The sequence below is a fragment of the Camelus bactrianus genome, chromosome 1 (assembly GCF_048773025.1).
Source record: "Camelus bactrianus isolate YW-2024 breed Bactrian camel chromosome 1, ASM4877302v1, whole genome shotgun sequence".
NCBI classification, from domain to species: Eukaryota; Metazoa; Chordata; class Mammalia; order Artiodactyla; family Camelidae; genus Camelus; species Camelus bactrianus.
Genome location: NC_133539.1, coordinates 3,788,320 through 3,803,329, shown reverse-complemented (window position 1 = coordinate 3,803,329; position 15,010 = coordinate 3,788,320). Strand labels below are relative to the sequence as shown.

Sequence of the window (15,010 nt, the reverse complement as noted above, 5' to 3'; positions counted from 1 at the left end):
CGGAGGAGGCCACAGGAGTCCAACATCCACCTCTCGTCTTTGTCACAAGCATGGGGGCTGCGCCGCAGCACATCGCTTACAACACATTAAATCAGGAGCCACTTCGTAAAAGCAGCTCAAGCCGGCCACAGCTCTCCGGGGCTTCAAAGAGCCCAGTGTAGGGACTCAGAGGATCACGGCGGAGATGCCATGAGCGCTGAGGTAGTAACGTGTGGAAAATTTACAGGAAATAGTGTATCTTTAATCACACATCCCTGATTTCCCTTGATGACCTCAATTTCCAGGTGATTATCAGGCCTTAAGAGGATCAACAGGCACCCCACCCGGCCCCCCGTGAGGACCAGGGGGTGAGGGGGTCACAATCTCCAGGGGGGCTGGGGAGAGGACAGGGAGGAGCAGGGAGTAAGGCTGGTCCCCTGCCCTTGCAGCGCTTAGCGGGTGGGGGGCACATCTGCAATGACATCCCATGTTCCGGGCACTCCGTCCGCACCCTCACCCCTCCAAGGAAGGAGAAAGTTTTCTGTGCCCTGACAAGTGGCTCTCAAGTCATCCCCCATGAAGGGCTCGTCCCTTTATCTTCGGCCACCCTCAGGGGCTGCTGAGAAGGCACAAACACTGATCATCAAAATTCCTTCTGGGGCGACAGGCCCTGGGGGACACCCCAGGGGGCCCTCACTGGCCGCGGTCCCAGAGGGCAGGTGACCCCAGCACCTGGGGCTTTCTCGGTTCCAGCTCACGCTGTCCAGTAGCTGAGAAGTCACCAGCCCCATGTGCCTGCAAGGGTGGCCCCTCAAATGAGGTCAGAAAGGAGGTCCCAGGGGGCAGACCCCACCCCTCTGTTCTGCACTGGTCCTGCGTGTCCCCCATCCGAAAGGACCCCCTTTCGGATGGGCGTCCGGGAGCGGGCCCCTGGGGAAGAGCCACGTGGCCTGCACAGAACTGCGGAGAATGCCATCGACAGAGAAGTTTGCTGTTTAATCAAAATGAAAGGACCTGGGACTCATTTCTACAAAGCCATGATGCACGAGGTGAAGGCCTGCCCCTTCACTCCCTCGGGGAGCGGTGCCAGTGCCCAAGGCCGGACGGGTTAGCTGTTGGCCTGTTCAGAAAAGGAAAACGAAACGATGTCATCTTCTTAAAACAAACGAAGGTAGAAAACTATTTCCCCTTAGATTGACATGAGGCCCTTACACAGCAAATGAACAGATGCAACAAGACAGAGGGATATTTTTTTCCTACAGCGTGAAGGTCAAGGAGTTAGGCTGACCAGTGGAGTGAGACCAGCACGTGCAAAGGCTCGGAGGGAGGAGGGAGAGCGGGGTGTGTGGGAACCAGACCACTCAGCATGGCTGGAACCAGACCATTCAGCAAGGCTGGAACACAGGCCTCTCTCTGGGCAAATCAAGCTTGACCTTGGCCATTGAAAGACATCAAGTGTTTAATTAGCCCCACCTTCTACCCCGCCTTCTCTGCTGCCGCCCAGCCCTCTCACTCCCTGCTCTGAAGGTGCTCAGCCACTGGCAGTGCCTAAACCCATTGTGCTCGTTGCACTCTCATCCTGGAGGGACAGTCACCCCAAGGCCTGGCTCACCTCCGTCCAGGTGTTCGGGGCACCTGCCCCTCCCAGTGCCCCCCCGGGCCCCTCAACTTCCCTCCTCCATGCAGCCCCTGGCGGGACAGGAGGACAGCTGTCTAGTTTCAGCACTCGGCCCTTTGTCGGGTAGGGACTGGCTGGGCCCCATGGTCGCTTGAAAGTGTGAGCACCGATGGTCACATGGGGCAGAGGCAGGCACGGTCTCACTGGGCAGCACCTCTGGTCCTGCCTTTCCTGGCATCGGGGCACCTTTGGAGACTCGAGAGGGGACAAAATAAAACTTTTTCTTCCACTAGAGGCTTAGCCCTCGAGGGGGCTGAAATCTGTAAGCACTGCCAGTCCCGAGGCCCCTGTGATGGACAGGGGTCCGGTCCTCACCCAGGATCTGGGCAGAGGTCAACGACAGGGCTTCACTAAGCATCTCGGGCCAGGCCGGGAGTCAGGGGGGCAGGGTCGCTGGGGACCATCTCCCCTCCTCACCACCTCTCCCTGAACCAGAGAGTTCCAGCTGCTCCTCCACCCCAGCACGCACAGCACAGCCCAGAAAAGGACAGGGAGAGTCACTACCGGCTGATCGGCCTCCCTCTGCTCTCTGCCTGTCAGCAGAAATCTGATTTGATGACATCCAGGTGAGTCAACAAAGCCAGTGGAGCCAGAACTAAGCGTGGTCAGCAGAGCCCCACAAACCCATGACAGTCAGCTCTGGATCCCACAAAGCTGAGCCCCAGACGCGTTCACCCAAACACCAGCGGTGGGTCCTGGAGGGTGAGGGAGGGGACGCCAACTGCAGCCAACCACACTTCCTGGACATCTGGGCTTTGACACAGCGAGTCAGAGAACCCAGTCAGGACGGGAAAGTTACCCGCATTTGTCGATAAATCCAGTCTGTAAACACTGTCATGTTTCCGTACACTCCGGGTCTGTAAGCCTTGGCACAGCCAGACCCCCAGCTTGTGTCCCCAAGCAGCCACCAGACGCTGTTCTTCAGAGTGACCAGAGGACCTCCGCTGTCACCCTGGGGGACATAGCAAGTTACAAGAGCAGAAGTCACACCCCAAGCCTCACATCACAGAGGGCAGGGAGGTAGGGTAGGGGCTCGGCAGGGAGGTGGGGTGGGGCTCAGCAGGGGGGACGGGAGTGCCTGCGGGCTTCAAGCCACCTCCAGTGAGGTGACAGTAATACAGTCCCCCAGGGAGACTGTACCGGGCATTAATTTTTGCCTGCATCAGCTAACAGTTAACAAATAAATGACTGTCCATTTTTTTTTAATTGAAGTGTGGTTGACTCACATTGCTGTGTTAGTTTCAGGTGTACAACGATGTGATTCAGTTATACATGTACATATATATATATTCTTTTTCAGACTCTTTTTCATCATAGGGTATTACCAGGTTTGGAATATAGTTCCCTGTGCTGTACAATAGGTTCTTGTTTATTTTATACATAGTAGTATGTATATGTTAACCCCAAACCCCTAATTTATCCCCCCACCCCTTTTCCCTTCAGTAACCATAGTTTGTTTTCTATGTCTGTGAATCTATTTCTGATTTGTAAACAAGTTCATTTGTATCTTTTTTTTAAATCTTATTTTTAGAGTCAAAATACTTCCATTGCACTGACACTCTGACCCAATAGCGCCTTTCAGAGGAAGCAGTGGCTCGCCTTGTTGGGGATACAAGGCGCCTTGGTATGTCAGCAGCCATCACCTCCCACGGCCGCCACCAGGTCCCAGGTCAGGGAGGGGGCTCTCTCACGGGCTCGCTGGGAGCTAGGCCAGGCCCAAAAGCTAGACACGAACTGGTCATTACCTGGCAGGAGTCGACGCCTCCCTGCAGGTACCCCGCACAGATCATGGCCGATGTGATCAGGTTGTTGTACACATATTTGCTGTTGCATTTCCAGGGCTCAATGAGGTGGACCATGACGGCGTTCAGCACGTCTGAGGTTTTCCCTGAGACAGAGGATGGCATTGGGCTCTCCCAGGAAGCCTGGACTCCCTCCCGGACACGTGGACGGACTACCCTACCCCTCCCCTCTCTCCCTGCTCCTGTGCCGTCTCCTGGGGAACCAGGGCATCTTCCAGCTGCGGGAGCCTGTGTTTAAAGTGGCTTTAGATTCTGTTTCGGGGGGAAGACTGCCTGCCTCTGGGGCTGTGGGGCTCCACCTGTGACCTAGAGTCACCCTCTCATTACCCAGCCACTTGGTTTCCTGAGGTCACTTTTCCTCCTTCGTCACTTTGTCTTCTGTGGAATATTCCCAGGGGCACACAAGGAGCTCCTGTGTTTCCACCTCAAACAAACTGACCTTCCTCGATAGCACCCGACCCTCTGCACCATGACTGTGAAAGTGCCAGACACTCCCCGGTCCTTGCTGCCTCTGCTCCATCTCCCACCTTGCTTCCGCCACTAGGGTGTCTTTAGGTTCTGTGGGCTTAATGTGCCGAAGCTGAACCTCTCACGGAGCCCTCCTCCACCCCAGTCCACACCACCCAGTCCTCCCTGGCTCAGGAACCGGCTCCACCACCCGCGAGGGGCTCAGACCATAAGCTCGTAGCCGCCTTCCCTGACTCCTCACTCTCTCCCTGCTGACGCTCAGTCCATCAGCAGACCTAGTGGCTCTGACCCAAAGGTGCCTCCACACCCAACTCCCTGGTCTGAGCTGCTTTCTTATCTCAGAGGACGCAGCAGTGGTCCCCTCACTGCACCATTCTGTCTACCCTCGCCCCACCCTTTCCGAGACTCCCTACACAGCCATCAGATCATGTCACTCCCCTGCTTAAAACTTCCTGACAGCTCCCTGTCTCACACAGAATAGAAGCCAGTGTCTTCATCACAGCCTACGAGGCCCGACACAATCTGGCCCCAGCCTGCCCCCTCGCCCCTGCTCAATCATGCCCTAGCTGCACTGGCCCTTCTGTTCCTAAGATGTTCTTGTCATGCAGCTCTCAGTTCAAATGTCACCTCTTCCTAGAAGTATTCCCTGACCACCCCTCGCTGTCATAAAGCACCTAGTTTGGTTGTTTCCTTTCTGACCACATCCTGCCCCCAGACATGCACAGAGAAGGTGAAGTTCCCGCAGGCAGAGATTTTGTCTTATTTAGTTCACTGCTGCATTCCCAGCCCGAGGTAGGTGCCCTGCAAAACGTAGTTGATTTTCCCTTTCATCTTGGCTGCTGGGAATCCTTGCTCGCTACTGGAAGGCTCAACGCAGGTGCCCCAAACACTTTTTGGAAGGATGTCAACAGTATATAAAATGCTTTTTTGTACCACTAAGTACTTCCAACGCTTCATAAAAATGATACAGCCAGGATCGCCTCATTTGAAAAACATCTGAGATGAATGAAAGCACATTATAAAAGAAGGGAGCCAGGTCTGCCCGCAGCAGGACGGTCTAGCTCCTCTGTCTCGAGGGGGTCGAGGCAGGAAGACAAAGGCTTTGATGACCTGTAGCCGGACATCGCTGGTCCCGCAAGCCCGTCCTGACCGAGTCTGTGATCACACAGCGTCCATGGCAGGTGGACTTCTGGGGCGGCCCATTAGCAACAAAGGGGTGTGAACACAGGGGGCCGTGTGCCCCTCACGTTACGTGGCCTTTACACTTCGAAAAGCAATTTCTACACATTGTTCCGTTTATCGTAATAGAAACACTGTTAGGTAGGGCAGGTAGCATTGTCCCATCTAGCAGATGGGGACACTGAGGCACAAAGACTGGGTCAGTTGCCCAAAGTCACCCAATCATTTAGCGGTAGAACCAGGATTGAAACCTAGACCTCCCTCTCGGGAGCCCTGTGCTCTGCTCTGTGGGACCTGCTGACCCCGTCCCGTGAGCCTCACCTTTCTCGTAGGTGGCCCCCCACCCGGAAATCCAGCAGGACTGTGTCGCCTCCAGCATCATACCCGGGTTGGGCAGACACACCGGCTTCACTCTGTCTGTCTCAAGAGAGGAAAACACGGTGAGGGGGTCTGGTCTAACTAAAGACCTGGGGCCACGGTCTCCACCTGGGCCTTCGCCATGTGCACGCGTGGGCCCGGGACCGGGACCACCACCATCCTGCCTAAGGAGACGTCCGGATTCCAGTGTGTCCTAGCACGCCCCCTTCCTGTCCCTGCCTGGCCCCCTTCTAAGAGGCCAGACGTCCCCTTCTGGAAATTATGTTTTGGGAGATTGAAGGTCAACAGTCTTTGGATGCAAACAGTTGACACTGGACACGGCAGAGCTGCGTCAACAACAGACTAAATGGACAAGGACGGAGGTGGACGGTCAGCCTGCTGCAGTGAACCTCACAGCAGGGCAGCTACAGCCAGCAGCCAGTCAGAGCTGACTGGCCGGACACTGCCCACCAAATTCGCCTCTTCCAGACGTTCACGTGTGCTGACTTATTCCGTGATCTCATTCTGTGCGGCGGAGGAAGCATGCTGACCACATCCCTCAGTGGCCGCGGGCACATTTTTGGGTAACTTGTCTTCTGCTGAGCCCTCTTCTATCAGCCAAGCCCCTCCCCACCCCCTCCCTGCACACACCCTCACTCAGTGCAAATTCCGTCCTTCCTGCATCACAGCATGCTTTATTTCCAATCAATCTGTCCTTAAGATTTGGTCAAAACTGTTCACACACGCGGGACCACATGCACACAGGTATTACCGTTAAAAGTCAGAGGTGTCTGCAGCTTCATAAGAGCAATGTCATTGTTCTTGGTCTTGGAATCATAATTTGGATGGGAAATCACTTTTGCTATTTGATATCCATTTCCATAGATCATGAGAGATTGACTCAAAATTCCTGCAAAGGCTGTCCAAATCTTGGCATTGCTAAGAGGCCTAGAAGACAAAGATGAACACCCCTCAGCATCTCAGAACCACAAAGGAACCACAAGGATCTTGAAAAGTCATTGGCCAGGGCCAAGTGTCCCCAAGGTGACACAATTTGCCGAAAGCCACCCGACAAGACTGGCCTGGCGGTCTCAGGCCCTTCCCTGTTCCCCTCTCACGCAGCCTCGCCCTCCCACAGCTCCCCCTCACCTCACTAACGAATCCTGCTCATCCTGTGCTCCGGCACCAGCCTGCAAACCTTCGAATTTCCTGAGAACACGTATTCTGGAGCCTAAACGCCTCCCTGGGGTTTGAAGCCCCATTTCTGGCAGGACTGGGACTTATCTTTATAAGCTAGGGCATTTCCTGGCACACAGTAGGTGCTTGATAAATGTGTGCTGATTAATGGACTCTAGGTCTAATAGCCATCCGGGCATTACCTTCACCTAGCTGTTTCTCTTCTAAGAGAATCCCAAATCCTGGAGCCCACGGAATCCAGTGGATGGAAGGAAGGGACACTCTTGGGTAATAAACATCGCTTCCTTCAGCCTTCACAACAGCCCCGGGAGGAGCGGCGCACCTGGCTCACAGGTGCAGACGGTCCAGTCAGATGCCCCGAGTGAGCTGTCCAGGGCTACTCAGGCAGAGAACGGCTGGGCCAGGAGCCACGCTACGCTCACCCTCACTCTGATGAGTAGGGTTTTCTCAAAGTAAGCATGTGACCAAAAAACTCCATGTTTAAGAAAAAAGGAGTGGGGACAGGGACAACATCTTCTACAAAAGCTAAAGCTATAAATGATGGTTACCCTCACCCCTCCCCACACATCTGTCTGGGCAACGCTGTGGCCAAAGGTGTTTAAGGAACCACAGAGAATCTTCCGGCAGGACAGAGTGAGGTCTGAGTGTCCCTGAGCACACTCTCTTCAGAGGAGAACCCAGGGGAGACCAGGCTTCCCAAGAGGGCAGGGGCCTCAAGAAAGGTAGGCTGGAGCTGAGAAGACCACAGGCTGGAAGGAGTTCTGATCACAGCATCACCCCAGCCCCTCAGGGCATCCCTGCTCCGGAGCCCTACTGCGGTGGACATTTGTTGAAGGGATGGGCTTGGCCACGGGCTTCACATCACGACTTATGTAACCCTCCCAGAGACTCCACGAAGTGGGCTCCCTTAGAATCCCCACTTGTTCGGAAACCGGAGCCTGAACAGGTCAAAGACTTCCCTCAAGGCCACAGGGCACAGCGTTGCCTCCGCCCCCGGGCCCCACCTCCGCTCCAGGGCCCCTCCCCTGCCCCCAGGCCCCGCCCCTGCCCGCGGGCCCCGCCCCCTAGGACTGGGAACCTACTGCTCCACGCAGTGGGCGGCAGTCACGATCCACTCGGGGGTGATGATGGAGCCTCCGCAGACGTGGATGCCCTGCACGTGCAGGCTGACCTGCCAGGGCCAGTCCCCCAGGTTGGCGCTCGAGCCGCCCACGATCCGGCTCTGGCGGCTCGTCTTCTCGGAGACCCCGCACTCTGGGGGCGACAAACAGAGCGCAGCGGGCCGGTGAGCAGAAGCAGGGCCAACCCGCCGCTGCACCGGGCGCCCAGACGGCTCCCATCCCAGGGGTTCTGCCTGGCTCGAGGATGACCATTGTCACCTCTTGCTCCTGTTTGTTTGGGGTCTGAGTTTTAGAAAATGTGTCCTGGTCTCTCTCAGGTGGGGGAGAGGAGAGGACGTTCCTCTAGCCCCCAGCCCCACACCCGAGGAAGTGCCACTTTTTTTTTTAATTAAAAGGGATTTATTTGTGATTTCCTATATATATTTAGCTTGTAAATACAAGACTGTAAATGTATTAAGAGAATTTATGTTAAAGTTTTCATCGTGTTTCGCTTCAAGTCAGAAAGCACCACTTCTGCTGGCACTGGGTGCCGCCTTCTCCTGGCGCTAGTGTGATTCGTTAGCGTCCCCCACATACTCAGGTGGAGCAGAGGCATGGGTAACGAAGGCCCTGGGACCTCCTTGAATGCTCAGAGGCCTGAAGATTCCTGAACAAGCTAAGGAGGGCCTTCCTTGCGTGTGCTGCTCCCATGCCACCACAAGGGGACGGCTTGGGCAGGAGGGCAGGGGGCACGGGCAGGGGGTGCCACGCTCTCTGGGTACGTCAAGAAGTTTGAGCCAGCCTGGCTGGGAAATTACTGCTGGGACAACTGGGACATGCGTCCACTGGGGGTACCTGCTCGTTTTACCTCTTCAAACTCAAAAGTTGAGCTTCAGGCCCAAGATTCGTGTGGAAACAGGGTGGGGCCATCCCAGAGAAGGGATCCCAGTGTCCTCCACGCTGATGAAAGTTTGGAAACTAAGTAATCCGAACCCAGGGATGGGGATTCCCACAGGCCCCCAGCTCTGCCTTGGGGACACCACAGAGCGGGACCCGTCGGTGTCTTGAACGTGCCCGTTCTCGTGGGACAGCTGCTTCCTGGACCCGAGGCAGAAGGCACCGAAAGTGCATCAAAATTGAAGAAAGGCGCTCCCTGGGGCAGAGCACTGGGCATATCCCAACCCACGTCCCAGCCTTCTTCTCTCCACGCCCCCCAAAGACACGGGGACACGTTTCTGTAAGTACAGAAGGGTTCCTACTTAGAAGCACAGAAAGGAAAACCAAGGGTCACTTACCTATACAGCGCAAAGAAACCACTCTTTTTGAAGAACAGACATCACTACAAAAGAAGAGGGGACACTGTGGTCACTATAATAAATGAAACACTTGATTCTCAAAATACTTAGAAATAAATATTTTCTTCCAGTGTTCTCACTCCCTGCCTCCCCAGACATAGAAGAGGCCACAAATGAAGAAGGAAAGTGAAGAAGGAAAGTGAATCTACACCCACAGGGGGCAGTAGCAAAGAGCAGATGCCGAGTCAAAGTGCAGGATTCAAATTCAAGCTTTGTGACCTTGGGAAAGCACTCAACCTCCCTGCGCCTCAATTTCCCCATCTCCAGAATGGGCTAAATAGCACCAACTCATAAGGCGGTTGGGAAGGGCAGCACACAACAGAGCAGCTATTATTTGTTTTCTTGGAACTTAAATTCCATCCTTTAATTCTGTATGGAAGACATTTGTAAACTTCTGGGTTCCAATAACTGTTTTACATTTACTGCACAGGAAGTTGACAACCAATCATTTGCCTGGGAGCAAAAAGAAAGAAAAGTTACTCATTTGGGAGACAGACATTCAGAGTTACAGACAAGAAATAACCAATGCGTCTGTCACAGAGTGAGTTTCTCCCCAATATGCTGAAGAGAGAAGCAGCCCTGACAGCCAGGGGGTCACAGCTGGCTGTGTCTCCCGTTGAACATAGACTGCAGAGCATCAACATTGGGCCGGGGGTGGTAGGGGAGGGTAGAGCTCAGTGGTAGAGCTCGTGCTTAGCATTCACGAGGTCCTGGGTTCAATCCCCGGCACCCCCATCAAAAAAAAAAAAAAAAGGAAGAAAACCCCACAAAGCATCAGACCAGAGCACTGTCATGTGATGGAGCAGAACAGAGGCAAGCCCACCGCAATGTCCCCTCTAAGCAGACCGACCGTGATGAACCTGGTCCAAACCACACAGTGACCAACAGCCCCCTCTGCTGGCTGACATGAGTGACCATGCTTCTTTGCCCTTCTCAGCTGTAACCGGGTTTCCACCACCCACCTTCTAAAAAAAAGCATTAAGACACCAACTACAGAATCACCGTCACTTCCTGACAGCTTTCAATCCAGGGCAAAGCTCTGCTTCCTGGAACCTTCCCCAAAATGACCCAACACAAGCCTATGTCCTATAATAAGTTCTTTCCAGCACCGTCCCACTGAGACACCCTTGACTCCAGGACACAGCGTGTCCTGGTGGTCTCTGGCTGAGAGGTTTTGGGATGCCAAGAGAAGACACACTGCCATTAAGAGATGTTTTCTAAGGACCATTCTCCTCCACAAGGAGGCACACTGTCCAGCCACCAGCATCAGGGCACAAAGCAGCCATTTGGAGAAACCCCACCAAGAGCCCGAGACTCAGGTAATAATGAGCAACTTCTGAAAGCCAAGAGGAAGGAAGTCCTCCCACCCCTGCCCCGCACCCAGAACACCAGCTGCCAATGACTTTCTCTTCTTTCCTCCAAACCCTACAGCTACCCGGAGAGTTTCCAAGGCTCTTAACCGAGAGGTGGTAGATTTCCTGCCCCTGCTCAGCCCCGATTCCACGGAACCAGGAGGACAAAGAGACACTCGGCATTTAAAAAGAGCCCGGGCAGCTGTGTTTAGCTTCTTGGGTGGGCAAACCATGGGGCGCTGTTTTGATGGGCACACCTGGCTGTGCCCACCCCTCCTCCTGGGCTCGCCCTGTCCCATTCCGGCAGACGGCCAAGCTCAGGCGCCTCAGGCAGAAGTCAGTCCCCAGACACCTCAGCCTGGGCCGCCAGGAATGCAAACCTGCTTCCAGTCTCCCACTCACAGGGAAGGAGGGGACACATGACCAGTCCGTTCTCCCCTAAATGCAGTGACTGGCACCTGGCCAGCAGGGAGGTGATGGCCTGGCTGGCCACCTGGGGACGAGTGATAAGAGACCTGGGAGGCTTCTGCACAAAGGACACTGTGTATCTTCCACATTAAAGAACATTCAGATATAATACAACATTGTAAACAGAAGAAAAGTCAGAAGAAAAAAAAACCATTCAAATAAATAGTAATGATGCTAAGAAGACCGCAATCATTTTAAACATATGCAACGTAAAACGACTAGTTAAAGCCCAGCCCTCTTCCCCATCCTCCTAACCAGCTAAACCATCCCTCAGGGGACCAGCTTAGGTTCATTCCCACCCACTGGGCACACTGGGAACCGTCCAGCACTGCTAGTCAGCCTCCAGGCACAGGAAACAAAGATACAGGAAGAAGGATGTGTGGGCCGCTGCAGGGACCAGCTGCTCACTTCCAGCAGCCCCCGCACCCACACACACACAGCACCGTCGGACAGCTACGCCTTGAGGCTGAGGACCAACCGCCCCTGCTGCCTGGGGCTCGGGGCATGCCTCGGAAGTAGGATTTCCAGTGTGAAACCAGCAGAGTCCTGGGCAAACCAGGATGAGTAAGTAGGTCGCCTGGGTTGGGACCTCGAGACATTCTTTTGGATTCCTAGACCCACATCCAGACACATAGTAAGGTCCTCCTTTAATGTCTGGAGAGCCAAGAAAATCAGGGAAGAAGAATCTCAATTTTGCAGTGTTACCCAATGCCACAGAGGGCAGACGGCACAAACAAGATGGCAGATACACGTAGCCGCTTCCCAAGAACGAGCCCAGAGCTGCCAGAGCAATGGGTCCTGCGCAGAGTCCAGTATCCTCCCCTTGAGAATCCACGCCAAACCCACAACTGCAGCAGAGAAATCAAACTCCGACAGTGACCCCCCCGATGTCTCCCACTCATTCTACCTGTAAAACTTTTGGAAGGAAACGAGAAACCACCAAATGAAATACCTGTGGTACAGCTTTTTATAGAGATCGATGTTGTTGGCACTGATGTTCAGCTTCATAAAGCTTGTGGCCCCGCTGTCATCCACTACTCCTTGGCTAGAATAAAAACTATTCCTAAAAAAGACAGAAAATCTTGCTTAAAATAATGGTTCTGCTGTAAGCATTTGCAAATCCTACGCAGATCCTACGCTGTGTCATAATCCTTCTCTTGCATGACGTTCAGATTAAGAACACCTCAGCATTTCGAAAAACAAAACCACAAGTTCCAATCAAGTGACACTGCCTGATAACCATCCTTCCAGCTGATGACCCTGAAGTGTCAGGTAACAGTCGTCCAGCAGTCGTGCGTCCGGCCTAATCTGGATGAGGCTGAAGAAGCAGTGAAGGTAAGGGTGTGTGAGGCCTTGTGAATGAGCCAAGGTACACGTGTGAAAATGCTCTGTTACGGAACACAGATTCTGAACCGTGCTGGGGGCTCACTGTCAGCCATGGTGCCCTGTGCTACAGTTTGGGGGGGTGGCATTTTGAAGTATTTCACTAAGAAGCCAGCCTTCTTGTGGAGCGGTAATTCATTTTGAAAACTGGCATACAGGGAATACCCTAGAATTGCACAGAAGTCACACAGGGACACCCCCAAGGAAGAAAAGGAGGCAGTGAAATCACACAGCCTTCCTCTGGGAGGCCAGACGGCTGCCAGGCATCCGCAGGGACGCCCCGGTGAGCCACTAACTGGGACCCCAGGGAGGGGCCCTCCCACCTCCCTCTCCCACCTCCTCTGGTGGCTGCATGAGGAGTGAATTCTCTTATGCATCAGTCTGATGATCAGTTGTCTCTTGTTCAGAAGCCTTCAACGTCTCCTGCACGCATGCAGGGGAGGTCACGTGGGACCTGTTCCTTCTGACCTCCCCCGCAGCCCTCCCTGCTCGCCCTCCAGCCCCAGCCCCCATCAAGGAGACAAATGAAGTCAAGGTCTCAACTCTGCCCAGAGGCTTCTCAGGAAATGAGCCACCCAAGGCCCTCGGCCAGCACCCCGGACCCTGGTGATCACAGCACTAGACAGCCCTGAGTAACCGGGGCGGATGGAGGCCCAGGAGGAGGCAGAGCTGGGAGATGCCGTGGAGGGGGCTGGTGTGGTACACGCTTCCCTGCTGGCTTCCCGGAGCAGCTGTGGGATGGAGACAAGGGTCTGTGGTGTCCGCGGCCTGGCATTGCCAGCGAGGGGCAGAGGGAAGCACTGGTCCTTCTTCTGACGTTTCTATGCCTGTCACCGTCACGGCCCCACCTCTGAGGTGGGGGGCTGCAAACTCACCCGTAGCCCAGGTCCTGGCACATGGCCCTCCCGAAGCTCTCACTCCAGTCTTCCTGACACACGGGGTGCCAGGACTTCCTCTGAGGTGAGTAGACCTGAAGGATGAAGTTGGGTCCGTAGAGGCGCACTGCGGAAGGGAGATGCTCGTGAGCTCCAGACCATGGTCTTGCCACGGGCGAGCCCCTCCCACCCGGGGACACAGAGGCTCGGGAGGGGGCGTGCAGGGCTCCCTCTTCCCGAGGCTCTGACCACACTCATGAGGTGTGCTGAGAATCCAGCCTTTCCCGGCAAAAAAAAGTGCCCTTCACCCAACAACTGAAGACAAGTATTCAGACAAAACAAACATGGTACACAAATGTTCCTGGGCGCGTTATTCACAACAGCCACAGGCGGAAACAGCCCAGATGTCCGTCAACAGGTGTACGCACGAAGGATGGTGCCCACACAATGGAACATGAATTATTCGTCCATGAAAGGGGGTGAGCGCTGACACACACCACATGCAGGAACACGCACGAGACAGGAAGTAGACTCGTGGTTGCTCAGGGCCCAGGGGGACGCAGGAGGTGGGTCAGGGGGCGAGAGCTTGAGATTTCCTTACGAGATGAAGAGAATGTGCTAGAACGATTGTGCTGATGCTGCCAGTTTCTGTGAATAGATAAAAACCACTGGCCTGAGGGGGACAGCTCAGTGGTAGAGAATGTGCTTAGCGTGCACGAGGTCCTGGGTGCTCTCCCCAGTGCCTCTACTTAAAAAAAAAAAAAAACAAAAAACCACTGGACTGAGCCTTTTAAAAGATTGGCTTAAGAAGTTTCTTCTGTAGAGCACAGGGAACTATGTTCAGTATCTTATAATAACCTTTAATGAACAAGAACATGAAAACGAACGTATGTATGCACATGCACGACTGGGACCTTGTGCTGTGTGCCAGAAATTGACACGTTGTAACTGGTGGTACCTCACTTAAATTAATTAAGTAAAAGGTTGGCTTTGTGGCCTGCAAATTATGCGTGTATTATAAAACTGTTTCTTAAGAAAATAAATGAATAAGATGAAGAGGCTTTAAAAAGTGTTTTTTTGTTTGGTTTTATGGATTTTTCATTTGTCTTTGAAAAACACTTTTAGACAATCACTCTGAGCAGCAGGTTGACCCTTCGGCCCAACAGAGAGCTCCCGGGGATGTGCTGAGTCCTTTGGAAAGCTCTGCCTCTAACTTCATTAACATTTTGCCACAACAACCCCAACTCTTTTGTTTAAAGAAATAAAACATTATAAATATAGTTGAAGCCCCCTCCCTGCCCACCCCCCCCCTCCTCCTGCAGAATTCCGAGACTCTTCGTGCTGTGGGGGAAACACCTTGTGTCTTCTTCGCAGAGGGGAGTCCTGCGTTAACACTTGAGGGTTAACCAGCGTGCCCTGCGTTAACATGAACGATCCAGAAGACGGCACTGTGCACAAGACGGCGAGGTGCCGAATGACGTGCTCTGTGTGGCACGACCTCTGGGAAGTCGCAGCGTGAAAACGCCGCTTTGTGGCTGGGGGCGATGCATGTGGGCTTAAGTGTGAGGGGAGGACCGGGCTGCTCCCCGGGCTCACTCTCGCCTCCCCTCGGTGACCCCGACTCCCTGGACGGCCAGCCTGATGTCTGGGCTCACTCCTCCACGGGATGACCGGCCTTGGTGTGATCCTGTCCTAACACTTCCATGATGAGTGGGTCCATACACCACGTGAGTGGTAAACAGGCAGCGTACTATGAGTCAGTGCTAAAAAGAAATGAGCCCTCGAACCATGAAGACACATGGAGGCATTACATGCAT

At 54.0% G+C, this 15,010-nt stretch overlaps 1 protein-coding gene across 3 annotated transcripts in view; it reads right to left on the bottom strand.

Annotated features, from left to right (window-relative positions):
• Positions 1 to 956: 956 nt before the first annotated feature.
• Positions 957 to 15,010, bottom strand: part of TMPRSS2 (transmembrane serine protease 2) — a 31,343-nt gene continuing 17,289 nt past the window's right edge. For 2 of the 3 annotated variants that reach the window (XM_074351592.1, XM_074351541.1), the window contains 9 exons: positions 13,194 to 13,320; positions 11,888 to 11,998; positions 9,056 to 9,099; positions 7,743 to 7,914; positions 6,236 to 6,411; positions 5,428 to 5,523; positions 3,403 to 3,545; positions 2,457 to 2,609; positions 957 to 1,099 (listed from right to left, as the gene is read on the bottom strand). In XM_074351592.1, the coding sequence (XP_074207693.1) occupies positions 1,088 to 1,099; positions 2,457 to 2,609; positions 3,403 to 3,545; positions 5,428 to 5,523; positions 6,236 to 6,411; positions 7,743 to 7,914; positions 9,056 to 9,099; positions 11,888 to 11,998; positions 13,194 to 13,320 (1,034 nt within the window). In that variant the 3' untranslated portion in view covers positions 957 to 1,087. The remainder of the gene's footprint in view (positions 1,100 to 2,456; positions 2,610 to 3,402; positions 3,546 to 5,427; positions 5,524 to 6,235; positions 6,412 to 7,742; positions 7,915 to 9,055; positions 9,100 to 11,887; positions 11,999 to 13,193; positions 13,321 to 15,010) is intronic. The other variant, XM_074351631.1, reaches the window with a different exon arrangement.